Source organism: Aureobasidium namibiae (assembly GCF_000721765.1).
Source record: "Aureobasidium namibiae CBS 147.97 unplaced genomic scaffold scaffold_14, whole genome shotgun sequence".
Lineage (NCBI taxonomy): Eukaryota > Fungi > Ascomycota > Dothideomycetes > Dothideales > Saccotheciaceae > Aureobasidium > Aureobasidium namibiae.
This window is the reverse complement of record NW_013581195.1, coordinates 719,389-746,770: the sequence shown is the minus strand read 5'-3', so window position 1 is coordinate 746,770 and position 27,382 is coordinate 719,389. Positions and strand designations below refer to the sequence as shown.

Below are 27,382 nucleotides of genomic sequence, written 5' to 3'. Positions count from 1 at the left end.
GATGTTCGCACTACTATCATGTTGCGTAACATCCCCAACCGCGTCGACTTCGAGGACTTGAAGCTCTTCCTTGATGAGACTTCGGGAGGTCATTACGATTTCTCGTACCTTCGCATTGACTTCTCCAACAACCTCAACGTTGGATACGCCTTTGTCAACTTCGTCCGCCCAGAGTTCATCACCAACTTCGTCGAGCGTCGTGTTGGTAAGGAGTGGAACATGTACGGCTCTCTCAAGAAGTGCGAGGTCTCGTATGCCACTATCCAGGGCATCGACTGCCTGCTCGCCAAGTTCCGTAACTCGGTCGTTATGGAGGAGATCCCCCGCTACCGACCCAAGCTCTGGTACCATGTCGATTCACAGGACCTTCCTACTATCGGTGGCCTGCCCGACCTCGACGCCATCGGCACCGAAGTCGCTTTTCCTCCTCCCAACAATGAGCAGAAGCGTCGTCGTTCTCGCGACAACGCCGGTACCATTGGACTCTTCCCTCCTCGCCGCGGCAGAGGCGGCTACGGCTCTAATTACCGCGAAGGTCAGTATGACCGTGGTACTTCCTTCGCCATTGCGGAGGAGCGTCAGATTGAGGAGCAGCGCCAGCTACGCTACAACGAGCGCCGTGCCATCGGCTACCACGGAAACGACCGCGTTCATCACCATTACGGCTACCGTAACCGTGGTGGATACCACCAGCAGCTCCGTTTCCGCAACGGACGTAACTACGACGATGAGGAAGATGACTACTTCGACGAGAACGACCCTTCTTTCCGCCGCGGAAACCGCCACTTCGACTACCGCCGTTAACCCCTTCTGTGGTTGACAACGCACTCTTCGACCATTGACGGTCTGAAGTCTTGGACGTCTTCACCGCTTGGAGTTTACCTTCTCCGCAACAAAAAAATCATGCAGTAACGAAAAACACCAATTTCCTTTGTTGATCTGCCACAAGAGTTGGCCTTTTCGCACGGAAGCGAATCTCACAAAGAATAAAAAAATCCATTGAAAAGCACAAAAACAACAATTGGCGGTATGAAGAAAAGCAAGCCTTCCAGGGGTTTGTGTGGATAGCACACCATCGACAAAACAAATGTTCTTTTCTTTCTTCCGGAGACTTTTGGGTTTCTGGGGGGTTTTCGGACAAGTGGGTTTGGAGGATGTGCTTTGCTCTTCTTTTCCTCAACAAGCGGATTGCAAAAAGGGAAAGGATTGATGATGAAAAAGATGAGATGGAAAGTTCAGATGCTTTGCTACAACAGAAAGAGAGATGAAGATGGTTTGAAATCTTCCTTTTCTTTTCCGAACAAGACAAGATAGTTTTAGCTTAGATTTGCTCGCTCTTCTCAGAACATAGAGAACAATGCACGAGGTTGCCTTGATAAACTTCTTTCTCGTTCTTGTATGCTTTGTGATTTGAATGTCAAGCATTCAAGCTCCGCTGCTGTGCAGTTGTATAGTGTGACCTCTACCGGTGCAACACTATGAAGTCTGTATAGCTATGAAGATGCACTGTATTCTGTAGAAGGAGTCTAGTAACCAAAGAGAGGTGATGGCCTCTTTTCCTTAGTTAGATACGCCTTGCGACGAGAAGCTATCGTGCCTTTCTATAAATCCCACCACTCCTCATCGCTGTTAGAGAGTAGGCAAGGGCTGCGTAATGTAACCGACTTTCACCATGTGCAGAGGCTGTACTTCTATCTTACGCAACCCCCGGTGTAAGATCATGCGAATTGTGTAGCTGTGAGCTACAGAACAGTCTCCAGAAAGAGTATGATTTCCCTAGGGGAGTGCTGAACTCTCGACTCTCGTTGGTTGCATCCTCGATTAACCAAGTATCGTGCCTTCCTCTAGAATGCTTACTACTCCTTGCCATAGTGTAAGGAGAGATAAGGCTTGGAGCCATGGGGACTCTTAGCAGAAGGTAACCCCTTCAAGACTCGAAGCACGCGAGAAAGAGCTGCTGATTGTGCTATCTGTTCAGGTAGATGAACAGAAGTACGTGAATTCCTCCTGATGCAAACCCATGTAGAGAGCTACGAGCATGCTCGACACTATTCAGAGAGAGCAGTAACAATGGAGGAACTATAGGTACCGCCTCTGCATGAGCACATTTCTACTTGAGAGAGTATCAGACATTCTTGTAAGGTGCTCACCACTGCTCACAATATGGAAAGAGGCAAGTATCGAAGCTATGGGAACCTTGATGAATTAGGTGACTTCCCCCCTAGCTCGAAGCTCGAAGCACGCGGGACGTTGATGCTTATTGCGCTGTGTGATGTAGAAGGAAGAAGAAATATGAGAGGTAGAGGGGAAGGGGAGGAAACATTGATAAATGGGAAACATCTCACCAATGTATCAATCCCAGTACGACGACATGGAATTCTACTTTTGCCCATCAAGGTATTTGGCGATGGTGTGATTTAAAAACTTGCTCATGGAGATCGGTGAGCTTATTCATGGATACTTCAATTTGATCCTGCACTGCCTCAATCAGGTCTTCCAAGACTCACCTTTGCTATTCAACTCTACCAAACAACACCAAGAGCAATATCATTGGAAGTGTGCTGAGTAAAAAGACCTCGAAGGTTAGGCAGGGTGTTGACGTTGACTTTATCGGCCGATTCTCGGAGATCCGAATCTCCGCGCCACGTGCGGGTCGGCTCGGCAAACCTTCTTCCAAACGTTAACTTTTGCAAAGAAAAACTTGATAGGAAATCAGAACAAAAATCTTGTTACACCGAGCAACACACCGGCAAAAGGATGATCACGCCAGGGGTCGAACCTGGAATCTCTTGATTCGTAGTCAAGCGCCTTGCCATTGGGCCACGCAACCTATTTGATGAGTGATGGTATGGTCAGAGGCAATAAGTAGTTGTTGTCTCTAAGTGTATCCTGTCCATTGTCTACTTCCAATTGGGTGCAGATCAGGTATGTACAACAGTACCAATGGTGTGGGGTTGGCGTATATAGACTGCCTGGCAGGGCAGGTAGTAGAGGGCTCAACCACGAGCTCTAGGACCATGTCCTCTTTCACCCAGACGCTTGCCATTCAGCTCGTGAGGGGCAGGGATCTGTGGTTGAGGGAGGGCCCCATCTTCCTTGTCACCGTCGACATCTTGTGTCTTTTCCTCCTCTTTGATTTGACCAGGCTTCTTGTTCTTTGCGAAAGATTGGACACCACTGCCGATGGCACGCATCTCGTCTGATTCTTGGTCTTCCTGACCAATGGGCTTAGCAACGTGCTTGACTGCAATCTCCAGCTCTTCCGACTCGTTTTGACTTTTGCGTTGTTGGTACCAGTCCTCGTACTCTTGCCACCACCAGGTATGGGTCTCGCCATCGCGACCGAGGTATCCAGCCACACCGTTTTCGGTCACACGCTTGGCCCAAGGCTTGTCGACAATGTAGTGAAGACAGACGACCTCCTCGTCCCTCCAAATGTTCTCATGCCAGTAACGCATGGTCTTCAAAGCATTGAACTGCCAGCCGACGCTCATCCATTTGTTCTTGAAGAACTCGGCCAGGAAGTCTTGGTCGGGGAACTTGAACTCACCCAGCAGAGGAGTGGTGTTGAAGAAGTCGATCATGCGGTCCCAGAGCTGCTCCGAGGCGACAAAGAGGAACATGCCGCTGTTGAGAAGATGGTAGGTGCCTCGCGAGTCTGGTGTGATAGGGGTAGGGTGGTCAAGGGCGCCTGGGTGGGACACAGCAGTATAGGCACAGTTCTCTTTCGTCCAGTCTTCCGGGGCCCAGACGTCCTTGTCAAGGTTGCAGACACAAGCATGGTTGGCAGCTATCCAGTCGTTGGCAGGTAGCTGCTTGTCAAAGACATGGTCCATGTTCCTGCGTAGGATCATGTCTGCATCGAGATAGCATATCTTGTCGTAGTTGTCAAGCTTGTACAGCTCGAAGACCCTTAGCTTTGTCCAGGTGTCGGCGAAGCGTTCGGCGATAAGGTGAACATGGACGTTCTTGCGTGGCAGTAAGGCTTCGACACGGTGGAGTATGAGGTTACTGTGAGGGGCTTCGAGTTCTAATGCGCGTACGGCAGGAGCAGACAACGTGTCCGTGTAGAGAACGATGAGAGGATATGAGCTCTTGTATTTAGCCAAAGTGTGAGCCAGAATCAGCACACCGGCGAGATACGACGACCGAGTGATCAGAGTACAGTAAGCGTAGTTTTGGCCAGCCATGATGGGGAATTGATCAGAGACAGGACTTTCTGTAAAATTCATGGACGGGAAACAAAGAACGAAACACCATGAATGACATGTGGACAGAAAGCGCAAAGTCAATGACGCTGTGCTCAGGGCCGCGCTTGGACTTCAAGCCAACGGCCATCGAAACAGCGATTGCCATGTGGGGGTACGTGTGGGCCTTGAGCTGTACTGATGCTCTGGTAGACTGTTACTCGGTAGACAATTGAGCGCTTTTTGTTCATCGACAATGCGCCCTCACCAAAACACAGCTCCAATGGAGTGAGTGCCAACGGGCTCATGATCATCGGGCACCCAACTGAGCTACGACGCGTCGCGATGTCGCGTCGAGGGCTGCCGTCGCTGCCTGCTCGGGTGTTGACGATTGCCGAGTCGTTTGGTGAAAGTTGATACCATTCCATCGACCTCTTGAAGATTCTTCAACTTTGATCCAATCTCAATTCTCATTCAGCTTCCTCCAACCATCTTCTCTTTGTTGCACACTGTGACACATCCGCACCTGTCAACAAGCAACCACTCAAGTGACAGCCCAGACCACAAGGAACAGGCCGAGATCTGCATTGTCCCGGATCTCGGATCTGACTCGCCTTGTCACCCCTTGCACCGTTATCTCCGAAGGGCTTTCTCCAACATATCCCTGGGTGGCAACACACAAGGTTTCTGTGAGTGAGAAGCTGGTCTTTTCTTTCTTCAACTTCTGTTGTCCCTTCATTGCAAGCCCGTTTCTGCCTTGTGTTGGGTGTTGCCTTGATCTTCCTATCGTTTCACCCTCTTTTCTTTTCATCGTTCCAACTTTCCACCATGGCCCGCCAAACTCGTTCCTCTCTCCGTGGTCGGCAATGTATGCTCACTTGCAAACATCTGTGTGAAAGTACATTTGACTAACCCGTGTTAGCCCTTGCATCTGACACGCCTACCTCCATGTCTCCTAGAAAAGCCACATCCCTTTCGAAAAGATCCACAACCATTGCCGACTCGGACCAAGATACCAGTGATCACGACCAGATTCAAATCGCCACTACCAGACCCAGAAACAAGTCTCAAGTTCAAGTCGTCATACCAGTCATGTCTTCCCGCGCAAAGGCAGCCCTTCGCTCCAACAGCCCATCATCACTTTCTTCGGCTAATAGCCCTGACGCCCAATCCATCGACACCCCTGCCACCAGTGCTGGTGTCACTCCAGAACCCCCGGTACACGGACGCTTGGGAAGCAAGAGAAAGAGAAACACCGATGATGATGCTGCCATTGCCAGACAATTGCAAGAGGAAGAGTGGGCAGAGGTCGCACAGCCATCCAAGAAGATCAAGGCCGAGCCCGTGGACATCAAGAAATCCAGAAGATCATATGAGGTTGCTGTCATCGAGGATTCTGATGGTGAGGACATGAGCGATCTTTCTTCTGTCATGTCTTTCAAACCTGAGGTCGATTCTGAGGAAGAATACACCTTCAATAAACCCAAGGGCAAGGCTGCTCGCAAGACAGTCGTTGAGACAGAGGACGAAGACGAGCCCTTGAAGTACAAATCACGCCTCTCCAAAGCACGTGCTGGCAAGAAGCCGGTTGTGCCTCAGCAACGAAACTCGGTCGTTATTCCTGATAGTGACAGCGAATTGTCAATCCTCTCGGGACTAGATGAGGCCGACATGCACACCGAGGACGAGTTTCGTTCCGAGGATGCACAGTCAGGCGCCGCTGAGAGTTCTGACGAGGAGGATGACCAACCGTTGGCACTGACGAACATTCGTCGCAGAAGAGGCCAGGCTAACCTCCAGGGCCGCGATCTTGGCGCTGAAATCAAGATCAGAAGGGGTATGTCGAGAAAGGATCGTGAGCGACTGAAGCTGGAAAAGGCACATCCTCAGATCAAAACCATGTGGCAGGATCTTGAGGCCATTCCCATCATCAAGGGCGTCGCTGGCGTGCAACCACCTTCGATCAACCGCAAGCTCAAGTCGTACCAGCTCGAAGGTGTCGATTGGATGATCAAACAGGAGCAGTCCAACTACAAGGGAGGCCTTCTGGGTGATGAGATGGGCATGGGAAAGACAATCCAGGCCGTCTCTCTCATTATGTCCGACTACCCTCAAAAACAGCCGACTTTGGTTCTGGTTCCTCCAGTCGCTCTGATGCAATGGTCCCAGGAAATTGGCGAGTACACTGATGGAAAGCTCAAGGTCCTTGTATACCACGGCACCAATGCCAAGTCCAAGAACATGACGGTTGGTGAGCTCAAGAAGTACGATGTCATCATGATCTCGTACAATAGTCTTGAGTCTTTGCATCGCAAGGAGATCAAGGGATGGACCCGCAACGGAGATATTGTCAAGGAGGCATCACCCATCCACGCTCTGACTTACCATCGTTTGATCTTGGATGAAGCACACAGCATCAAGACCAGAACCACCCAAGTCGCAAAAGCTTGCTTCGCACTCAAGGGCAAGTACAAGTGGTGTCTTTCTGGCACACCCGTGCAGAACAGAATTGGCGAGTTCTTCTCTCTCCTTCGCTTCCTGGAGGTCAGACCTTTCGCAGACTACTTCTGCAAGAAGTGTCCCTGCTCTCTCCTGCACTGGTCTTTGGACGCTCAGCACATGTGTACCGAATGCAAGCATACCGGCATGGAGCACGTCTCCGTCTTCAACCAGGAGCTGCTCAACCCGATTACTCAATCCGAGGACTCGCAGCTGCGCTCAGAAGCCATGGACAAGCTCTTCCTCATCACATCTCGTATCATGCTCCGCCGTATGAAGCGCGATTATGTCAGCTCCATGGAGCTTCCACCCAAGGAGGTCATCGTGCACAACGAGTTCTTTGGAGATATCGAGCGCGACTTCTCTCAGAGCATCATGTCCAATACTGCTCGCCAGTTTGATACTTACGTCTCACGTGGTGTCATGCTGAACAACTACGCCAACATCTTCGGTCTCATCATGCAGATGCGCCAAGTATCCAACCATCCAGACCTGATCCTCAAGAGAAAGGCTGCCGAAGGTATGAACGTGCTGGTCTGCAACATTTGCGACGAGCCCGCCGAGGAACCTATCCGTTCCAAGTGCAAGCACGACTTCTGCAGAACCTGCGTCAAGAACTACGCTCAGACGGTGGAGGAGGGTGCTGATGATGTCGACTGTCCTCGCTGCCACATCCCGCTCTCGATCGACTTCGATATGCCTGAGCTTGAGCAGAATGAGGAGGCTGTCAAGAAGAACTCGATCATCAACCGCATCAAGATGGAGAACTGGACTTCGTCGACCAAGATTGAGATGCTCGTCTACGACCTTTACAAGCTCCGCAGCAAGAAGCAGACGCTGAAGTCGATCGTCTTCTCGCAGTTCACATCCATGTTGCAGCTTATTGAATGGCGTCTTCGTCGTGCAGGTTTCAACACTGTGATGCTTGACGGCAGCATGACACCTCAGCAGCGCCAGAAGTCGATCGAACACTTCATGACGGACCCTGATGTCGAGGTGTTCCTTGTGTCTCTCAAGGCTGGTGGTGTTGCTCTCAACCTGACTGAGGCTTCGCGTGTCTTTATCGTTGATCCTTGGTGGAACCCTGCGGCTGAATGGCAGAGCGCAGACCGCTGCCACCGTATCGGTCAGAGACGTCCTTGTGTCATTACTCGACTTTGTATCGAAGACTCGGTCGAATCTCGTATTGTCATGTTGCAAGAGAAAAAGGCCAACATGATCAACGGCACGATCAACAACGACAGGGTGGCTATGGAGAAGCTTACGCCTGAGGACATGCAGTTCTTGTTTCGTGGCAATTAGAACGCAACCGAACAGGCCACCTTGCTTTGGTTCTTATGCCACGTGCTAAGCGATTGCTCTTCATCTTTTCTCCTCCTTTTTCTTTTTCTGCAAAAACCCACAGCTCGAACATCTTAGAGGATGGTTCGAGGACACGGTGATGGTAATGCATCAACTGCAGCATGATTATACGGCATAACGATTTTGCATTGTTTTATTTTTCGGTGGTGGAAGTTTATCATTTGCTACCCTCAAGCGCAGTTCCAGACATTTGTACACTAGAATAGAATTACACAAAAGCACCAAATGCGAGTGTCGAGTTTTGTTAAAGATGCTTCCAGCATGCCAGTGTGATCAAAGTGACAGGATCTGATAAGGACCGATAAGCGGAGATGGTCGGTGGAGCGGGTGGGGGAGTCTCTCCCCAATTGAGAGAGACCCTTGAATGTTTGAGTTTGGGAACGGAGTTGGCGCAAACCGGCTCCCGCCCACGGTCCAGCACGACGTGAACGTGCCTGACTCTGGTTGAGGCTTGGAACGATCATGTCCGGCGTCCATCCTGCACTCATAGCCATGTGCAAGTGAAAACTTCTGGCCATCTCTCCTATTTCGACAAGAGTCTGGCCATGTCGACACCGTCATCGCGTCTCGCAGGAGCTAAGGGCTTCCTGCCATTGTCCGAGGAAACGGCCATCTCGACCCGAGGCCAGCACCTTCCACAGCTGATACGCGAACGCTCCGCCAACAATGTGCCTCGCCGCCGCCGCTCGTCGCTGGACGGCAACTTTGCCCCTGCCACCTCGTTCGAAGACACCGCTGCCGTCAGCGACAACGAACTAGCCACACCCAAGCAAGCTCGTTTCAGAGCCACTGCCACCGACGCGAACCCAGATGCCTCGCGTCGCCTCAGCTCGGGCGCTGCCGCCCTCATGACCCCTCAGATGCGCAGTATGCGCTTGATTGGCAACAGCAATCCGCGTTACCGCTGGGAAAGGTACTTTACCTCGGACGAAGACCTCAAGAAGATGAAGAAACCCATTCGCGCATACTACGAGCGCAACAACTTCTTGATCCAGCAGTATCTGTATATCGACAGATTGCTGGATTCGAGTTTGCCGCATGACTTGATTCAAGAGTATCAGTACAATGTGCATAGCAGTTCTGTAGCTGCCACCGTGCCGCCAACTATCAGTGAGGAGAATGGAGGTACTAGCGCTGATGCTTCTGCGAGGCCTTCTCCTTCCATTACTCCTATGGATGGCAATGGCAACGGCAATGGACATGCGTCAGCGAATACGAGTTATAGGCTCAAGAGAACACCCAAGGCTTTGTACCGTGTCAATGACGAAGAGACGCCGTTGTTGGCCGAGGACGACAGTAATTCGCTGTTCAACACAGGGGTCCCTGCTTGGGAGCCTGACGACGAGTCTGACAGCCAGAGTCGTGTTGTCAGTGTAGCCATCTACTTGAACCTGGTGGCCAATACTGTGCTTCTTGGTTTGAAGATTGTCGTTACCATTCTGACTTCTTCCGTCTCCGTCTTGGCTTCTTTGGTCGACGCAGCGCTGGACTTCCTCTCCACCGCCATCGTATGGACCACCACCAGACTCATCAGTCACAACGACATGTACGCCTACCCCGTGGGACGCAGACGCCTGGAACCAATCGGCGTCCTAGTCTTCTCAGTCATCATGGTAACCTCCTTCGTCCAAGTCGCCATCGAAGGCCTAAATCATCTCACCTCAAAAGACCACACCATCGTCCAACTTAGTTATGCCGCCACCGCCATCATGGCCGCCACTGTCGTTATAAAATTCGGCTGCTGGTTGTGGTGCAGACTCATCCCCAACAGCAGCGTCCAAGCACTCGCTCAAGACGCCATGACCGATGTCGTCTTCAACATCTTCTCCATCATTTTCCCACTCTTAGGCTACTACTTCAGTATCTGGTGGTTGGACCCTCTGGGTGGCATCCTCCTTTCCTTCTACGTGATCCTCGGCTGGTCATCAACCTCACTCTCACACATCCGCAATCTCACTGGCGCGGCGGCATCAGCGGACGAGCGTAACGTGCTCCTCTACCTCACCATGCGCTTTGCAAAAACCATCAAGCAAATTCAAGGATTACAGGCCTATCATTCGGGAGATAAATTGAACGTCGAGGTTGATATTGTGCTTGATGAACACATGAGTCTCAGGGACAGCCATGATTTGGGGGAGAGTCTGCAGTATGTGTTGGAGTCTGTGCCGACTGTTGATCGCGCGTTTGTGCATCAAGATTATGCTAGTTGGAATTTGCCTTCGCATATGACGCAGCAGGATTAGAGGAGGAGGTTCTGGTAGATGGAAGAGAGAGAGAGAGAAAAGAGATATGTAGACACTCTTGCTGATCGCATCGCTCTGCCCGTCTTGTTGCCATTGTTGTGTGGCTTCTTGCTTTTCGGGGGCTTCGTTCATAGACAGTAAAAGATGATTCAAAACACATTCGCAGACCTTGAAGTTCTTGTTTCCCAAAGATGATAATGTTGTTTGCTTCTGCTGAATATTTAAATGCTTGATGTAAACACATGCCTTTTGCTTTGGATATAGAAAATGTACTGGTCTCTTTCTCCTTTTTCTTCACTCTCGAGATTTATCGCTTCAGAAAGTTTGAAAGTCCGTCCACCCCGGAGACCTACCCTTCTTATCAAAAGCACGACGATTCTGCTGCGATATTGACGGGATATGCATGCCTAATACGGTAATGAAATGACTGGGCACCCACTCTCTCTCTCCCTCCTGCGTATAAAACCACATCCTCACCCTTTGAATCCCTAGACTCTCGTTTCCCCTTTCCTCGGTCATTTGTGATGGGGAGAAGACCGAAACACCAAACGCACAAATCACAACAAACTGACAAGAAAGTAGGCACAAGCGAATTCACAGGTGAAAAATGGTTTAAAGATTATGGGGAAGCCACGAATGGCTTCGACTATCCTCCTCGTTCCTCGATCGAGAATCCAACATCCGGACATGCTATCCTGGCATGACAGAAAACTACATCGAGCTTTAAGCAGAAGCAACAGCCTGAGCGACTTCCTTTCTCTCAGCCTCAAGGACGCTCTCGAGAACATTTACGGCATCATTGCCAGCCTTGTTCAATTCAGACTTGACCTCAGCGAGACCGAGCTGCTCGTCAGTCCAAAGGGGCTCGACAGAAGTCTCCTGGCCGACGCCGAGGAAACCGCCCTGGGCGGCCCAGTCAGAAGTACGCTTAATGCCGAGCTGCTTCCAGACGGTGTCGAGAGCCTCGACCAGGTGGTCGCGGTACTCGCGGATGTGGCCGGGAGTGGGAGTGATGCGGAGACGTTCCTGGCCGACGGGCACGGTGGGGTAGTTGATGGCCTGGACGTAGATGCCGTGGTCCTCGAGGAGCAGATCAGAGGCCTTTCTGGCGACTGCGGCATCACCGACCAAAACGGGGATGATGTGACTGGGGTTGGGAATCACGGGGATGTCCTTGGAAGAAAGTGCATCCTTGGTGGCACGAGTGTGCAGCTGCTGCAGACGACGGTCACCCTTGTATGCCATCTGGTATTCGATGGCAGCCTGGGCACCGGACATGGTAGCTGGGGGAAGCGAGGTGGTGAAGATGAAACCGGGAGCAAGGGAGCGGATAGTGTCAACCAGCTTGCTGGAACCGGCAATGTAGCCACCAACACAGCCATAGGCCTTTCCGAGAGTACCAGTGATAATGTCAACGCGGTCCTGGACGGTGCCCTTAGGCGAGCCGCCGTTCACGTAGGCTTCGTAGTCGAGGTGCTCAGCAACACCAGCACCGTTCGGGCCGTACATGCCGACGGCATGGACTTCATCGAGGAAGGTGATGGCGCCGTACTTGTCTGCAAGGTCGCAAATCTGCTCAATGGGACCAATTGAACCGCACATGCTGTAAACACTCTCGAAAGCAATGATCTTGGGGGTCTCGGCAGGAAGCGAGGCCAGCTTCTGCTCAAGATCAGCCATGTCATTGTGCTTGAAGACCATCTTCTTGGCGCCCGAGTGACGAATGCCCTGGATCATGGAAGCGTGGTTGCTGCTGTCAGACAGAATGACACAGTCGGGGAACTTTGAGCCCAGAGTGGCCAAAGTAGCGTCGTTGGCGACGTAGCATGAAGAGAAGACAAGAGAAGCCTCCTTTGCGTGTAGCTTAGCGATAGTTGCCTCGAGACCCATTGCGTGCTGGTTGTGGCCAGAAATGTTGCGAGTGCCACCGGCTCCAGCACCGTACATGTCGAGCGTCTCGTGCATCTTCTTGAGAACCTGAGGGTTTCTGCCCATACCGAGGTAGTCGTTGGAGCACCAGACGGTAACCTTGTCCTCGGGGGTGTCCTTGTGAGCGCGAGGGAATTCCTTGGCCAGACGGTTGATGTTATTGAAGTAGCGGTAAGACTTGTCCTTGTGCTTCTTGTCCAATTCGGTCTGGTAGAAAGAGTCGTAGTCGAAGCGAGAGGTGTTCGGAGGCGCTGGGGGAGCACCGTGCATTTCCTTAGAAGACTGCTTCTGCGCGGGTTGCTGCTGACGCTGTACGGGAGCAGGGTAACGGACTGATTCAAGAGTCAGCAAAATTCAATTTGAAGCCGGATCGCAATTTTCTGTACCTTCATCACGTCTCAAGGGGCTGCTGTCGACGGCCTGTGCCTTCTCAGCACGGGTAGTGTGCAAGTAAGCACGAGGAGCGCGGGTGGTGCGAGTGCTGTAGGCTCGCGAGCCACCAAAAGCACCAGAGAGCAGAGTGTTGGTGCGAGTGCTCTGGACAGCCAATGCCTTGCCCATGACGGGACATTGACCGGCAGTGACCTGCAGGTTGGACATGTTGGCCTGGATGGCATTGGTGCTGGTGCTGAGCGAGCGAAGCGTGGCGGGCGATGTCTTGTGCAAGAACGGACACATGCCGCGCGATTGACGGAGAAGGGCCTCCATGTTGACGTTTATTGTTTTTTGTTTGAGTATTGGAGGGGGCGAGGGGTGGAGGTGTTAAGGAGAGAAAGAAGAGAGGACGTCGGAACGCGGATGCAGGCGTAGTGATGTGTAATTTTGATCGAGCGCCGGCTTGGAAGCAGCGGGAATGAAGCATTCTCGATTCGAGACTCCGAACGCCCACCGGTCACGGCAAACGCCCTCCCGCTGCCCCATAAGACGATATTTGCCACTTTTGATTGGTCCAAATCCATCCTTTTCTCGGCGATCCCTCGCTGGTGACGCTGAGAACAAAGAGAACGCTGTGCCTCGGCGCTGATTCATGAAAGTCCCATCTCCTATTTCGCACCGCGTTCCGCCGTCTGCTTGTCCCTTGCAAACCCCGATCTTGACCTCTCAAATTGCCTGCGCTGTCTGTCATTCCCCGTCATTGACTCTTGATCGTACCACGTCTGGAGATTGTCCTCTCCCAATTCAATCAATCTGGAGAGTCGTACCCCTTTGCTACTTCCACAGGTACATGGGCGCTTTTAGCCTTTCGATCAACGCATCTGGCTCACAAAAAGGGCAGCGCACGCCGTGGACATGTGCGGTCTTGCCTTTTTACCCCTCGCTCCCGATGGGGAAAGCGTTCATCCAACGCTCTGGAGGCGCAGGTCTAGCATAAGCTTACTGAAGGCTTGACAGTTGGCTTACTGTGCCTGCTTCCTTTGGTGGAGCTGTCTTTTGTCCTCCATCGTTTCTCTCTGTCGCCAACATCCATACAAGGCTCTTGGATACAGACAGCCATTGCCGCCGTCAATTCGGACTGCACAGGGAAGCGTGAAGCTCTGCTCATTACTCTGCTGCTTCAAATCTGTCATCGACAACTGATCGTCACGCGTACATATCCTCGTACGTATCCCTTCATGCCTCGGTAACTTCTGTCTTTCTGCACTCCCTCTTTTCGAAAGCTACGAGGAGATGTAAAGTGGCCATTCCAGTGATGATCACTCAAGAGACTATTGATACCCTTCTTTCGCGAGGACCTCGGATCGACTTAGCTTTGCTCAAAAAAAGCTCTGTTCAGAACCAGACCGCTTGGGACCATGAGAACTCGAATACACTTGATCTGAGGAAACCGCTCTTGCCTCAGCTCTGAGTTACAAAGTATATAACATCATCTTCCTACATACCAATTCAACCCTTTTCTGTTCTTATCATCCTGTCAGTCGCTCTACCAACGAAAGGGCCATTCAGAGTCCTCAGTAATGGCACCGCGCCGCCGCTCGCTCTGCCAGCAGCGAGTCTGCATGGACCCCCGATGCCTGTATAGTCGCGCATCGGGTCGATATCGGCATGCCTGTCTGCCATGTGTTCGCTGCTGGCATTGGGGGTTAGATAGGTGACGGAACAAGTGCACGAGGCTTCCATTTCAGATGGAGAGAGCGGTTACGGGGCATTTCATCTCTCCCTTTGTGACATGTCCTTATGTCAAATGTGTTGGTCGTTGACGAAATACACAATGGTCTTGTGAATTTGAATTGGAACCGAAGAGATGTGCAGGCTGGTCAGCCGGTTCAACCTCGTGATTTCCTTCGAGCCGGGTACTCTGATGATCAATGATCACCTTTCGAGTTGTGCTGTATCTATAAGTACCTGTTAGAAAGCACAATGATTTTACGAACAGATATCTATCCGAGAAGGGGTGTCACGCTGTAGGACTCTCTTTAGACGCATGTCCCGATCTTGTGAGACGAGTGTTGGAAAGAAGGTAATCAGAGTAAAAAAGGTTCATACAACTCATTAATGCATGCTGTCCATGGAGAATGTGCAAAAGAAAACCATCCGCCCGATATGCATACTTTGCCAGAAAGGCAAACGAAACCAAACTCCGAGCGCAATGCAGGTTTCCAGCCCATATCCTTCGTGCCGTTTCCATCTCGTTCCCAGACCTAATCGTCAATAAACTCCTGAGAAAAAAAAAAAGCAGAAACATCCAGAAAACAGAAAAAACCAAAGACTTCGTACAGAAGGCACAAGAAAAATCACAAAATCCACACCTTAGAAACACTTTTTGTATCGTCTCATCGGGAGTCCTCCTCTTTTCTCCATTTGTTCGTTTCGTATGCAGGGTTGTTGACTGTTCGTGCTGCTAACACAGCCTCGTAGTCGTGGGTATCGTAGTTTGATGTTCATGATCAGTATCCTGCGCAATCTATACGTTGGGATATGTAGAGGCTCCGGGCCTTGTCGTGTCGAGTCTAGAATCTCGAGGTGATGCTTCTGCTGATGCTGGGGCGCTGAGAGCGCTTGGCGGGGCTGCCTGTGCTGTTGCTTCCAGTGTTGGTAGGCTGGAGCTGAGGCTGTTGCTTGGATCCAATCTTGCCAAACTCTTGGAGGATGTCGAGACCCTGCTCGTCAAAGATGTCATCCTGGATGCCCAGTCCGAACAGCTCCTGTCCGTTGTGCTGAGGGAAGTAGTTGTCGAGAGACAGGTCCAGCCACTCAGGTGCACTGACAGTGTTGTCGGAAACACCTGTGGAAGGAGGAGCCATAGTCACGCGCTTTAGAGGTGAGCCGAGCATGACAGGGGAGCGCAGCTGAGCAGGGTGATTAGCCTTCAAGGGCGTGAAGTGGAAGTTGAATGGGCTGTCGAAAGCCATAGCATTGCCCTTGCCCGAAGTGATGTCAGCCAGGACACCAGTGGAGGTGACTGCACGTTCAATGCGAGGACGCTTCTTGCCAGGGCTTCCGCGAGCGCTGAGGTCGTCGATAGTAGCATTCTCATCGAAGACATCGTTGTTGTCGTTAGATGGGCGCCAGGGAGTAAGGTCCTTGGCGGGAGTAAACTCGTCGAGGTTAAAAGCAGGGGAGAATGGGACCAGAGGAGTCCAGCTCTTTGCAGGAGATTCGCCGAGGAATGCCTTGATGTTGTTGCGGTGGTTACGCAGACTGGTGTTAGGCGAGCATGATTGTGGGGGCTTGGCCGGACGCTTGAAGACAACAGCGGGGGTCAAGGGAGCAACAGCTGCAGCAGACGAGGTTGGACGCTGGGGAGAAGTGTACTCAAAGTGGACAGAAGGCTTGCGCTTGTGGAGAGCGGTCTTCTTTGTGGGACTGTCGTACGATGAGCTGCGAATGCGTGCAATTTCCTCTTCGGCGCGGCCGCGCTTGATGCGGCGGTGGTCTGGGTCGGCATCGGAAGTGAGAGCGACGTGCGAGATGGTAGGGTTTCTGACAGCCGACGATTCAATCGAAGAGTAGTAACCACTGTCCTGAGGAGCGTTGAATTTACGCTTACGAGCGCCGCCGGAGTGGGTGTCGGTAGGGAAACGTAGGCGTGAAGCGCGAGGAGGGGTGTCTTGCATGGGTGGAGGAGATGAGCCGAAGGCAGGAGGAGGAGAAGAACGCATAGAAGCGCGTGCGGCGGGAGGAGGCATGGCAAGTTCGTCATCTTGAAGAGCGGGATCGCTGGCAGGGATGGTGCCGTCGGAGGAGAAGTGGTCCTGAGGGAACGAGGCGGAGTCGACAGCCTTGGTGTCGGTCTTCTTGACAGGGTTGGGGCCGAGAGCGAAGCGGCCAATTGCAGGGGTGGTGACTGGACGGGGGGCGTTGCTGGGAAGAGTCTGCAGAGGCATCATCTCGGAGGGGATCTGGACCTTCTTCAAAGGACGGTCCTTGCAGAACTGACGCTCCATACCAGGCTCGATTGCCCAGTAGTTGCCCTTACCAGGGTCATCCTTGGGACGCTCCTGCTTGATGAAAGCCTTGTTCAAGCTCAGGTTGTGACGAATGCTGTTCTGCCAGCCAGTCTCGGACGCGCGGTAGTACTTGAAGTTGTCCGAGATCCACTTGTAGATCTGGGCGAGTGTGAGGCGGCGGTTGGGTGCGCGCAGGATGGCCATGCCAATGAGGGTTGCGTAGCTGAAGGTGGGCTTGTTTCCGTCGTCGTGGACTGACGGCATCTCTTCGGGCTCAGGCAGGACAAAGTCGTATTGCTCTGTGGCCTTGACTGGCTTCTTTGTGGTCTTGTCGGCGAGTGCGCGCTTGATAGGCACGGCCTTTTGGGCGGCGTAGAGGTGGTGGTCGTAGGGCATCATGTTCTCCTTGTTCAGGGTGTTCATGGCTGAGAAGAAACCCGGTTTTACGGGTGAGTCGGAGAGAAAGGCTGATTGCAGCGGAGAGGGAACCGAGATGCTGTGGAGCGAGCGTCTGCCGAAAGGACCGTCGGGCGAGCTCGAGTGCTTTCTCGGAAGAGCAAAGCTGGGCGAGTTGTGCGAGGGACTGAGCAAGAAGCCCGGTTGTCTGAAAGGTTGTTGGCCAAGGGCGCTTAGAAGGGCTGCCTCGACCGAATCCTGTGGGAGATCTTGGAAAGTCGTGGACGGCAGAACCGGCACGGGATCGTGGTAGATGTTGAGCTGGTGGTAAGTCGTCCGACGCGTCGACGCCATGGACCAGGTGTGCAGAGTGAAATCTAAGTGGAGGGAACTGCTAGAGTGCGTCCGACAGAGAGGGACGGAGCTGAGCTTTGCGTGTGTTTCGAGGTCAGACAAGCCAAAAGATGGAGAAAGTGGTCGGGCTTGGCGTGCTTTGTGCTAGTCCGTTTGGTGCGCTTCGAGTTGAACAGGCCGCTTCAGTCTTGGGGTACAGCCTTTTTTTAATCTTTCTGCAAGTCTTTCTGCAGGAAAAGGAGCTTGGTGGGCACGAAGACCGCCGGCAGGCCCTTACAGGCTTGCGACTAAGATTGCACCCGTTAAGGGCAGAAGGGGTGCCTCACGCTTGGGCGTTAAGGAAAACCGCCCTGCCTTGCTCCCAATCACGAGCTCGGGCCAGCGATCAGAACGAGATCTGAGAGTCGGACAGCGATCGACCACGCCAATTGTCAATCCGCGTCACGCCAGAAGTGCAAGCGGTGAACAATGGGAAAACTGACCGCGCTGGTGGTACACTGTGCGAGGTGCGAGAAGAAACCTGCAGACGACTACTGCCGGCAGACGAGGGTCTTTTGTTTATGACTTTGTTGACACGGCAAGCTTTCGTCTGCCGCTCTCTCAGCTGCACCTCTTCCCCAGCGCATCCTTCCCTTCTGCCCATCTTTTCACAACCTCAGCCGTCTCTGGTCCTCTATCTTGCACAATCTGCACGACATGCAATCCGTCTCGTCAACCGGCGGGGCATGTCAAGTCTCGCTCCTTCCCGAGCGTAGCCATTGATGTCATTCTTTGGAATGCCTTGCATGTGCTTGGACGCTAGCCGCTCGTCTGTTACTTCTTGTCGGAGTCCGTCCGTCCTGTTCCTATCGATTGGCTCACAGACTGGCAAGATTGCGGCAGCACAGGCCAGACACTTTAATTATGCATTGCCCTTGAACACTTCCCTAACCGTGTCTTTTACTCCGCCTTGCTTGCATGAAGCCTCGTGAACCGACATCGAGATTCTTCGACCCCCTCTCTGTTCCATGTGCCAACAGCGGCTCGATGCCAACATCCAAAACCCGCTCCTTGTTCCATCTTTCCTGCTACCCAACCCTACTTCGTCTGCCGAGATGTATCGAGAAGAGAGTTGTGCGAGAGGCCGAGAGTTGAATCAGGGGAAGACGTTAAGCGCCGAAGCCGTATGCTACCTCTGGTGAACTCGAGTTTGGCGTACATTCCGCGTGTACGACTATCGACCGATACAACATTTCTTTCCACACCAAGCCGGCCTCGACCTTCCAGCAAAGCCAAAGATATGTAGTTAAGGAGGTCGGCTGGTCACTACTCTCTGGGTAAAAGACCATTTTTCCTTCGTCGGCAACGCGCGCGCTTGACAGCCTCATCCCCTACGTGTCGCCGTTTTATCCCAACTTCCCACGACCAATGACCCAGACCATTTTTGAACATCATTCCCTTCTCTCGCCACTCGGTCATCTCGGATCAAAGGGCGTTGTTCTCCTTCGCTAGCCGTCCGCCAGCGTGACCTCTCGACATCGATGCGTGCTCATGCTCAACAAACTGTTCATGCTTGCCGTAGTAGCTCTCGATTCTTTACCGCCTACGTAGTAGCCGCTTGAATCATGCTGGGTCCGCGCTGAAACTACCGGCGTTAGGCATCCATAGATTTCTCAAACTTGGGGAAGCCGAAGCTCAATAATTCTTGACATGTTCAGGTTCCCTTCGAGAAGGAAAAAGCAAAGAAAGGTTCTGCATCGGTATGGTATTAGCCTTCGTCGATTTCCATGTCCCCATCTGCGACTTCAGCAATTTCATCGCCCGGTGTCAGTTGGTGCTGTGACGTCGAGTCTTCCCCTGCAGGTTGCGGTGTCTGCTGGTCTCTCTCATCGGCGCGAGGAAAGCTTAGATGTTTCCAATCTTCGATCTGTACACGACTATCAATAGATGTATAATAGTGCGCTTACTGGGTCACTCACCTCCTCTATGATGCAGCGCAATCGATCGCGGATACTCTCAACAGCGAAACTACCCAATAGTAGGCGCAATGGTGGAAATGAACAATGACCTAATTGCCAGGTAAGTTCGGCGCTCTTGACAGCACTGGTGGGCTGCTTGTTGCTGAGCCATTGCACCACCCGCTTGGCGTGAGCGGCAGGAGCATTCTGGCTCTCGTAAGGCTGAGACGGCGACTTGACCAGGAAATGGCCATAGGTTGGCAGGCGGCTCTTGTCAGCTGAGTCCGAACCCTTGTCATCCAGTCCCGTGGGTTCGTCGAGACGGAGATGACCTGGGGCGACGAGGGTGGCCTTGATGTTGAAAGCATCGACTTCGTAGAGCAAGCTTTCAATCAACCCTTCGACGGCATATTTGGTTGCGCAATAGGGACCGAGGCCCGGGACACCGAGTGCGCCGGAGGTTGAAGAAAAAATGAGATATCGGCCTGCGTTGCGTTTCCGAAAGTAGGGAAGAGACTGCTGGACAATGTTGAGACAGCCGAAGAAGTTTGTCTCGAATTGTGCACGAAGATCGCAAACATCTTGGTCTTCACAGGCCCCAATGACGCCGTAACCAGTGCAGCTGCGGTGGCATCAACGATGAGATCGAGGATGTGTAGGAGATTCGAGGAGGTATACTGACTTGACAATGACGTCCACGGCGCCGAAATGGCGAATTGTGTTCTGAATGACAGAGTCGACTGTTTTAGATACTCTCACATCGCACAAGAGGCCGAGACAAGAGTCGTGCCAGCCTTGCATCTGCTCAAGCGTGTGCTCGCCAACACGGCCAACAGCAGTGACCTTGTCGCCATGAGAGAGACACGTCTTGACGATGGAGCGGCCCATATGGCCAGTAGCACCGAAGACCTGTAACAACGCATCAGCATGCAGCACCTAGGCAAGGAGATGCGACAAAGACGGACAATCCATGTTTTCTGGACGGGAGGGTTGTCCTCTCCGGGAGGATCACATGTTGAGGGCAAGGTCAGACCAGAGGTTGCGGTTGATGGAGACGGGTAGTCTCTCGAAGCAGCCATTCGACCTGCAGTGAGATATATAGGGGAAGATAACCGGCCTGTGAGTACGAAAAACAATCTATGGCGATATAATACATTATAGAGCAGAATGAAGCATTTGTCGGACCCCCGCGTGGATTGGCCGCTGGCTGGCGTACCGGGGTGCTCTTATCGACAAGACAAAGTGCGTCATGCAATATATCTTTTCGACACGTCGAGAGTTGCACATGCGACAGAGGCTTCTGGCTGTTTGAGCTAGGTCGAGGAAGCTGCCTGAACATGTCCAAGGCAAAGCAAGCGGCATACGGTACGGTAGCACTCATCCAATCGCGTTCCGCAAGGCGTCACTGACTCTAGTATAGCGGCATCGCCTGCAGCGCAGTCGGGAAGCAGTGCGTCCTTTGCTCAAGGCTTCGTTCTGGGCCAATTGACACTGGCCCTGATCCTGATATTTTTGATCAAGTTCTTCATCTTCGGCGAGCCCCCGACGGCCGACAGTCGCGCAGCAACTCGAGCAGCCCTCCGCCGCCAACGAACCCTCTCGCATGCCTCGTCCTTGCGCCGTCGCTCCTTGTCCGACCTCCGTCTTCGCAAACGCAGTTCCGCTGCTGTCCTCGCTCCACGAAACATCTCGTCCGGTGGCTCCGTTCTCACGACAGACCAGATCTTGGAAAAGACCTACTACAATGTCGATGGACACCAGCCTGAGAGTCTGGACTGGTTCAATGTCTTGATTGCGCAGACAATCTCCCAGCTGCGCGCAGACGCCCTCGAAGGAGATGCCGTGCTGAATTCCCTCACAACCGCTCTTAATGGTGGACAACGACCACACTTCATCGATGAGATCAAGGTGACCGAGATCTCGTTGGGAGAAGAATTCCCAATCTTCAGTAACTGTAGAGTCATCCCTGTCGACGAAAATGGTCAACCCGTCAAACCCATGCCTACTAGGAAGGGTGCGAACAGAGGAGGATTGGGCGAGAGCAGATTGCAAGCACGTATGGACGTCGATCTTTCAGACGTCGTCACCTTGGGCATCGAGACAAAACTCGTCCTGAACTATCCCAAGCCTTTCTCCGCCGTCCTGCCTGTCGCTTTGGCTGTCTCGGTTGTCCGCTTCTCTGGTACTCTCTCCCTCTCCTTTACCCCTTCGCAACAACCAGATGCTCCCGTCAACGAGTCCGAGTCATCCTCCGCAAACCCATCAGCCTCGCCGACTACCCTAACTTTCACCTTCCTCGACGACTATCGATTGGACCTTTCTGTACACTCTCTGATCGGCTCCCGCGCTCGTCTGCAAGACGTACCCAAAATCGCTCAATTGGTAGAACAGCGTATTCATGCTTGGTTCGACGAACGCTGCGTGGAACCTCGTTTCCAGCAGATTGTCCTCCCCTCACTATGGCCGCGTAAGAAGAACGTCCGTGGAGGCACCGACGAGGTTCCCGAGGAAGCCATTCTATCAGACGCAGAGATGGACGCGGCAGCTTCAGCTTCTACGCCTCGCAACCGTGAGCGCAGCAGAGATCCATCCACTAACAAACGCGAAACGCGAGCTGACAAATCGCCCGCTGCTGCTGCAAGACCAAAGCCTTCGAGACAAGCTTCACGGCAGACCAAGCCGGAAGAGCTGATGACGGAGGAGGAAAGGCTGGCTGCTGCTGGCGAGGAGCTCAGAGCCGCTGAGCAGAGAGAGTGGTCGCGAGAGCGAAGGAGCAGAGAAAGACACAACAAGAATAATGATGAGACGGTCAGACGAAGAGCGCGGCAGAGTCAGCTGGCCAAGGAGCTGGATGTACCATCTTAGGACGACTGGTATTGATGGCTTCTCACAGCTCCAATAGCACGAGTGTACGATAGTGTGGAAATAGTTCATAATTATCTTGTATGAACCACCCATTCAATATATCTCGTTGTCATCGATCGCCCCATTTTTCGGTGAGGAAGAGCCAAAGTTGCCATGCTCTTGGTGCAAGCAAGCCAAAGAGTAAAGCACAAAACTCAAGATATTATTTAATACCTTACAGCACCCAGAGATGCACAACTCTATATCCCGATCTACTATTCAGCAGTACAGCTACTGTACGAAGAAGAGTTTGGGAGAACAAACCTCACATAGCCGTCGCTATGTCAATCTCACGCTCAAAAACCATCGTTGCGAGTACGACCCTGATCCCCTCACCACGTTCCCCTCCCCCTCCCCCTCTACCTCTACCACCCACCTCATCTTTCTCACACGTCACACCCGTTTCTCACACCGTGTCAGCACCGTTCACCAGCTTCTCAAACGACCAGGTGAAACTGCGGAGAGCACGACATCATCAGCAAACGAGAAAAAACGATCGCGATTGCAGTGATGTCTGTGGAAATTAACCCATCAAACGGGACGTGCATCATCTTTTCTACATCATATGCCACCGCCCTTTGTTAAATATAGCCTCCTAAGCTCCAACCGGTCTGCTTCTAATCCCTGTTTATACCTGCTACAACTGTCTCTGCTAACGGTGTGGAAGGGTTCGCCAATCGATCGATTGCGGGTAGATGATGTTCCATCGACTTTTGGTGATAGCATGTGAATCTTGGATCGTTGGCGGAGGGTTGGTCCGCTAGAGCAAGTAGGATTACGAATCATGTGAAAGCTACGAACGAGTCTCATGATGAAGAAGCGGTCACACGAGGGAAGGATGGAAGAGTGGATCTTTCTTGCAACGTTGGAGGGTGATGATCACTTTATCGTAGACGGGGTCATGCGTGCGTATGCTTGCTGCCTAACAACCGTCTCGTGTCTGATGCCATTGGGATGATCAAGTCGGCGGACAGGCAAGTCTTCTCTCGACATCCTTTTGTACAATGGTTGCTACAGCAGCTTCGCCATCTATACATCATTGATCTTCAACTGCTCGCCTCCTCCTCAAGGCAAGATGTAACCTCCATCGATGACAGTATCACTACCGGTCTGATAACTGCTAGCATCACTAGCAAGGTACAGATAGAGAGCCTTGATCTCTCTGACATCACCCTGTCTGCCCATGGGTGTCATGCGGTAGGCTTCGTTGATGACGCTTTCTCCCGCTCCCATCTTGGTGTTGAAGAAGCCAGGCGAGACGATGTTAACTCGAGCGAACTCGCGCCATTCTCTAGCTAGAGACTTGCCTAGGTGAGTAATGGCTGCCTTTGTGGAGTTGTAGACCTGGGAATGTCTGTCAGGAAGAGCATGAAGATGTGAGAAGAATATCTGCTTACAGGTTGGTCCACTGGCACGTTGACGATGTGTGCTGAGATACTCGACGTGATGATCAAGTTACCCTTGCCTTGCTTCTTGAATTGCTCTCCGGCATATTTGGCACAGTAGAAGACACCGTCAACTGTCGTCACGTCAGCATTGCTGTACTTCGCCCTTCCACACTGGCTTCCTCTTACCATTGACCGCAAACTGCTTCTTGTACTCCTCCACACTGGTCTCCAGGATCGGCTTCGAAATAGCCATACCGGCATTCGCAACCATAACGTCCAGTCTTCCAAAGTCCTCTACAACCTTAGCGACCAGTTCTTTCACCTTGTCCGGGTCGGAGATCTCGATCTGGTATGCCTTGAACTTATTTCCATGCTTCTTTGCTAGCTCTTCGGCTTTCGTGATGGCCTTGTCGTTGCTACGGTACCAGAGTGCTACATTGGCACCAGCTTCGGCCATGGAGTCGACCACGGCACCGCCAATGCCTTCAGCAGCTCCTGTCACGACAACAACGCGGTCTTTCAGGTTGAATTGCTCGAGCACATTGTCCGGGCCAGATGGAACTGGGTTTGGCTGGCGGGGCACTTGGGCTTCTTCGAGGGTCATGGACATGGTGGGCGGCGGTTGATGGTATCAGTTAGGTGCGTAGTTTGGTGTCTTCTGTGTATCGAGGTGTATTCGAATATCAAAATGGCTGGAAGTACAGAGCGAGGTTTGGAAAAGACCGAGCAGAAGCATGACGATACAGACAGGACAGGGAGATAGTCAGCCCTGCCATTCAGCCTAATTTGTCTGTCCTTGTGAACCTTGGGAAGCTTTGAAGGGATGGTGGGGGTACCTGGGACTGGCGGGGCAGACGGCTTTCTTTCCGTGAGAGTTCGGGAGAAAGCAGCCCGACTTGATTTCATGTTTCAAATTCTTCTTTGACACCACATACGCACATCAGACTTCAAGCAATAGGTCGTAAGAAGTGTCGTTATCATTAATCTTTATCTAGACGTGTTCGTGAAGCGGAGAGTAAGTCGTAACTCCGTCTTTGTAATGCGTATGCTTCCGCCATTAGGGCTCAATGCTTGATGCGTCCGGCTCCCACATGCTATGCTTGACTTTTGCAGTCATCTATCGTCATCTCCTGATTTCCTCCCAGCTCAACAGTCCTCCGTCTAGGCGAGGTTGGCTCCGACCAGCTTGACATCAGCACAATGAGAGCTGGTCGAAGCGTTGTTCTCCTTCCAGAACAGCTGGAATTGGCGTCCAAGAGTGAAGTAAGGAGCGGTACCGTTGACTTGGCACACAGCGAAGCAGCCGTCGAAAGCTTTGGGCGCGGTCGTAGCGTTCGAGCCGGACCAGGCAAGAGCGGAGTCCTTGAAGTAGAAGCCGGTGGTAGCTACACCAGTGACACCCAAGGAAACAATCTCGTAGCCAGAAGGAGCATCGGATCCGTAAGGAGCCGCCAAAGGTAGACTGAGATTGTATGCGAAGCCGGCAGGGGCGCCCTGAAGTGCAATGGGCTGCTGTAGGATCGAGTCTGAGAGAGCTGTATGTCGTTAGTATTGCCGTCCGATCTGAGAATCACCGCTAAGACTTACTCCATCCGATAGCCTGACTGCTATTGGCACTGCCCACAACGGTGTTCTGAGCAGCACCGACGTGGAAAGACGTCAAGTACAGGTTGTTCAATGCAGAAGTGCCATTGGCGACTTCAGTGTGGAGGGTGAAAGGCTTGGTGCTGTCGAAAGCGGCCTCGGCACGCTGGCTGAGAGGCAGGGCTGCCACAAGAGGCAGAGCAACGGCTGCGGCCAGAGTCTTGATTGAGGTGTACATGGTGATATAGTTGTAGATTGTAATGTGAAGTGATTGATGAGGCAATCTGTGTCTTTGTAGGGTTGTGCGATGGGAGGAAGAAGTTATGAGTGTTCTCAAACGGAAGGATTGAGCAGAGTTTATATTCTTGTACAGGCGCAAAAGGTAGGGAGGTCGGTGAGGAAGGCACGGCCGCCAAACGGAACGTCACCGTACCTGCCAAGAGCGTCGCTCCAGGCTTTCCCAGCCGCACATGCGTTGCGCTTTTATTGCCGGAGTGGCGCTGGTCGAACCTTAACATGCAACCACAGCCTATAAGACGTGTTGAGAACGTGTTCAAGCTGAAAATAGCTACGTGCGATAGAAATCCTTGCGGGCACTCCGCGAACACCACACGAAGCCAAAGTTCTCAACTGAATACGCTGCCAACTTACATCTGGATCCCTGCAAACACCGCACGACATCGACCCACCAAGGCTGGGAATTGAATCATACTTACGATGATTCTCGGCAAGAAAGCTGACGACTTCTTCGTCGTTGTCAAGCAGCACCTCGACAATATCAAGCCTGGTCGATTGGACAGCAGCCTCGACGCGTTTCAGCAAGCTGCTACGACTCTCGTTGACTTGTCCGGAGATCTCAAAGGACAGGATCTTGCTCACCTGATCTACAATGCCAAGGCGACCCTGCTTTTCACACAGATCTACATTGTGCTTGCTATCGTGGTTGGCGCTTTGCTGATCAGGAGGTTGGGACGATTCATTCACCATGTCCGCAAGAGCCTGAGGAACCTTAGTGACGTGACTGAGATTCAGAAGAATATCCATTATCAGACTCAGTTCGCTGGTGCGGTCCACAGGTTCATTGAATACCAGCATGTCTTGCACAGCAAAGAATACTTGAACGACCCACAGGATGCTGTCTACTTTGTCTATCATCCTGGAAACGACTGGCATGCCTCTTTCCATGCTGAGGACGTTTCTATCAAAGGGTTCGGTGGTGTCTATGATGATCTTCCAGCACTCATTGAGCATCTTCGCACTCTTCGTCAAGATCCCGAGTTCAGCGCTGTCATATACATCTTGCTTCCTTCAGCTCACCGCTACGACTTCCTTACCGATCTTCGCTCTGATACAGCTCTTCTACCTCTCAAGATTCGCGGTCAAAGAGATTACAGTGGCAAAGCGTTATGTCGTGGTCACATCAAAGGCATGCCCCTGGGCGTGGATATGAAAGACGTTGATTCTTCGCCAAAGAAGCCAAAGACATACTGGCCTTTCATTTGGCCCCTGATTAGCTTGATCGTGGTGTTTATGATGTCAATTGCTACTACAGGCTACATTGAGAATTGATTGAAGCATTACTACTGGTTGGGCAATCCTGCACCGGTTTCACTTGTACATACTAAAGATGTAAATCAGACTTGTTCGAATAAGACTCTGTCGACTTGTTTCCCCCCATCTGTACAATGAACCCTACTTGAAGCAGATCGCACGGCTTTTGGCAGTTTCATGTTTGCGTCTGGATCTGTCTCGTTGCTTGTCGCTGCATTGTCGCATACATCATGACTAGCAAGCAATCGCTGCATATATCTGTCCTAGCACTTCCACACAACCCAAGGACCATTCGCAATTTACCTACCAATCTCCAAGACCGCCATCATCATGGGCCAGTCTATGTTGGGCTGGAAAGCAGACGAGTTCTTCGTTGCTGTCAGACAGCATCTAGACTCCATCGGTCCACGGGGTATGGAAGAGTTACGCAATGCACTCTCGAAAGCGGCTGACAGTGTCGGATCTGTTTGTAAACGCCTGGACAACAAGCAGCTTGATCGAATTCTTGGAAATGTTCACGCCACGACTAAGAACCTTCAACAATTCGATGTCAAGGTTATCCATGAGGCTATCAAATCGATACAGCGTACAAGCAACATCGTGACAGACAGATTGACGAAGCTCGACACCAACCATCTTCAGGACACGCTCAAATCTTTC

At 52.1% G+C, this 27,382-nt stretch overlaps 11 protein-coding genes across 11 annotated transcripts; 5 read left to right on the top strand and 6 right to left on the bottom strand.

The window, feature by feature from the left end:
- Positions 1 to 18: 18 nt before the first annotated feature.
- On the top strand, positions 19 to 804 carry M436DRAFT_52047 (uncharacterized protein; the record flags this gene model as incomplete). The annotated part of the gene is made up of 1 exon (XM_013569656.1): positions 19 to 804. The coding sequence occupies one exon, from the start codon at positions 19 to 21 to the stop codon at positions 802 to 804; it is 786 nt and encodes a 261-aa protein (XP_013425110.1).
- A 2,192-nt stretch (positions 805 to 2,996) lies between these two features.
- On the bottom strand, positions 2,997 to 4,190 carry M436DRAFT_84100 (nucleotide-diphospho-sugar transferase; the record flags this gene model as incomplete). Its single annotated transcript, XM_013569905.1, has 1 exon — positions 2,997 to 4,190. The coding sequence occupies one exon, from the start codon at positions 4,188 to 4,190 to the stop codon at positions 2,997 to 2,999; it is 1,194 nt and encodes a 397-aa protein (XP_013425359.1).
- Positions 4,191 to 5,858: 1,668 nt separating this feature from the next.
- On the top strand, positions 5,859 to 7,988 carry M436DRAFT_52106 (uncharacterized protein; the record flags this gene model as incomplete). The annotated part of the gene is made up of 1 exon (XM_013569660.1): positions 5,859 to 7,988. One exon carries the CDS (start codon positions 5,859 to 5,861, stop codon positions 7,986 to 7,988), a length of 2,130 nt encoding a protein of 709 aa, XP_013425114.1.
- An 830-nt stretch (positions 7,989 to 8,818) lies between these two features.
- M436DRAFT_18611 (uncharacterized protein) lies at positions 8,819 to 10,285 on the top strand (the record flags this gene model as incomplete). The annotated part of the gene is made up of 1 exon (XM_013569591.1): positions 8,819 to 10,285. A coding segment is annotated over one exon (1,467 nt), but the record flags the coding sequence as incomplete, so codon positions are not given.
- Positions 10,286 to 11,014: 729 nt separating this feature from the next.
- M436DRAFT_74855 (mitochondrial putative 5-aminolevulinate synthase) lies at positions 11,015 to 12,928 on the bottom strand (the record flags this gene model as incomplete). The annotated part of the gene is made up of 2 exons (XM_013569904.1): positions 11,015 to 12,552; positions 12,607 to 12,928. 2 exons carry the CDS (start codon positions 12,926 to 12,928, stop codon positions 11,015 to 11,017), a joined length of 1,860 nt encoding a protein of 619 aa, XP_013425358.1.
- A 2,240-nt stretch (positions 12,929 to 15,168) lies between these two features.
- Positions 15,169 to 17,358, bottom strand: M436DRAFT_52129 (uncharacterized protein; the record flags this gene model as incomplete). The annotated part of the gene is made up of 1 exon (XM_013569666.1): positions 15,169 to 17,358. The coding sequence occupies one exon, from the start codon at positions 17,356 to 17,358 to the stop codon at positions 15,169 to 15,171; it is 2,190 nt and encodes a 729-aa protein (XP_013425120.1).
- A 1,747-nt stretch (positions 17,359 to 19,105) lies between these two features.
- Positions 19,106 to 20,374, bottom strand: M436DRAFT_74853 (NAD(P)-binding protein; the record flags this gene model as incomplete). Its single annotated transcript, XM_013569903.1, has 4 exons — positions 19,106 to 19,264; positions 19,317 to 19,917; positions 19,978 to 20,204; positions 20,261 to 20,374. 4 exons carry the CDS (start codon positions 20,372 to 20,374, stop codon positions 19,106 to 19,108), a joined length of 1,101 nt encoding a protein of 366 aa, XP_013425357.1.
- Positions 20,375 to 20,741: 367 nt separating this feature from the next.
- M436DRAFT_9342 (uncharacterized protein) lies at positions 20,742 to 21,794 on the top strand (the record flags this gene model as incomplete). Its single annotated transcript, XM_013569573.1, has 1 exon — positions 20,742 to 21,794. A coding segment is annotated over one exon (1,053 nt), but the record flags the coding sequence as incomplete, so codon positions are not given.
- Positions 21,795 to 23,264: 1,470 nt separating this feature from the next.
- On the bottom strand, positions 23,265 to 24,197 carry M436DRAFT_74851 (NAD(P)-binding protein; the record flags this gene model as incomplete). The annotated part of the gene is made up of 3 exons (XM_013569902.1): positions 23,265 to 23,543; positions 23,597 to 23,718; positions 23,774 to 24,197. The coding sequence occupies 3 exons, from the start codon at positions 24,195 to 24,197 to the stop codon at positions 23,265 to 23,267; spliced, it is 825 nt and encodes a 274-aa protein (XP_013425356.1).
- A 551-nt stretch (positions 24,198 to 24,748) lies between these two features.
- Positions 24,749 to 25,409, bottom strand: M436DRAFT_52311 (uncharacterized protein; the record flags this gene model as incomplete). Its single annotated transcript, XM_013569694.1, has 2 exons — positions 24,749 to 25,122; positions 25,175 to 25,409. 2 exons carry the CDS (start codon positions 25,407 to 25,409, stop codon positions 24,749 to 24,751), a joined length of 609 nt encoding a protein of 202 aa, XP_013425148.1.
- A 479-nt stretch (positions 25,410 to 25,888) lies between these two features.
- On the top strand, positions 25,889 to 26,740 carry M436DRAFT_74849 (uncharacterized protein; the record flags this gene model as incomplete). The annotated part of the gene is made up of 1 exon (XM_013569901.1): positions 25,889 to 26,740. The coding sequence occupies one exon, from the start codon at positions 25,889 to 25,891 to the stop codon at positions 26,738 to 26,740; it is 852 nt and encodes a 283-aa protein (XP_013425355.1).
- Between the last annotated feature and the right edge of the window lie 642 nt (positions 26,741 to 27,382).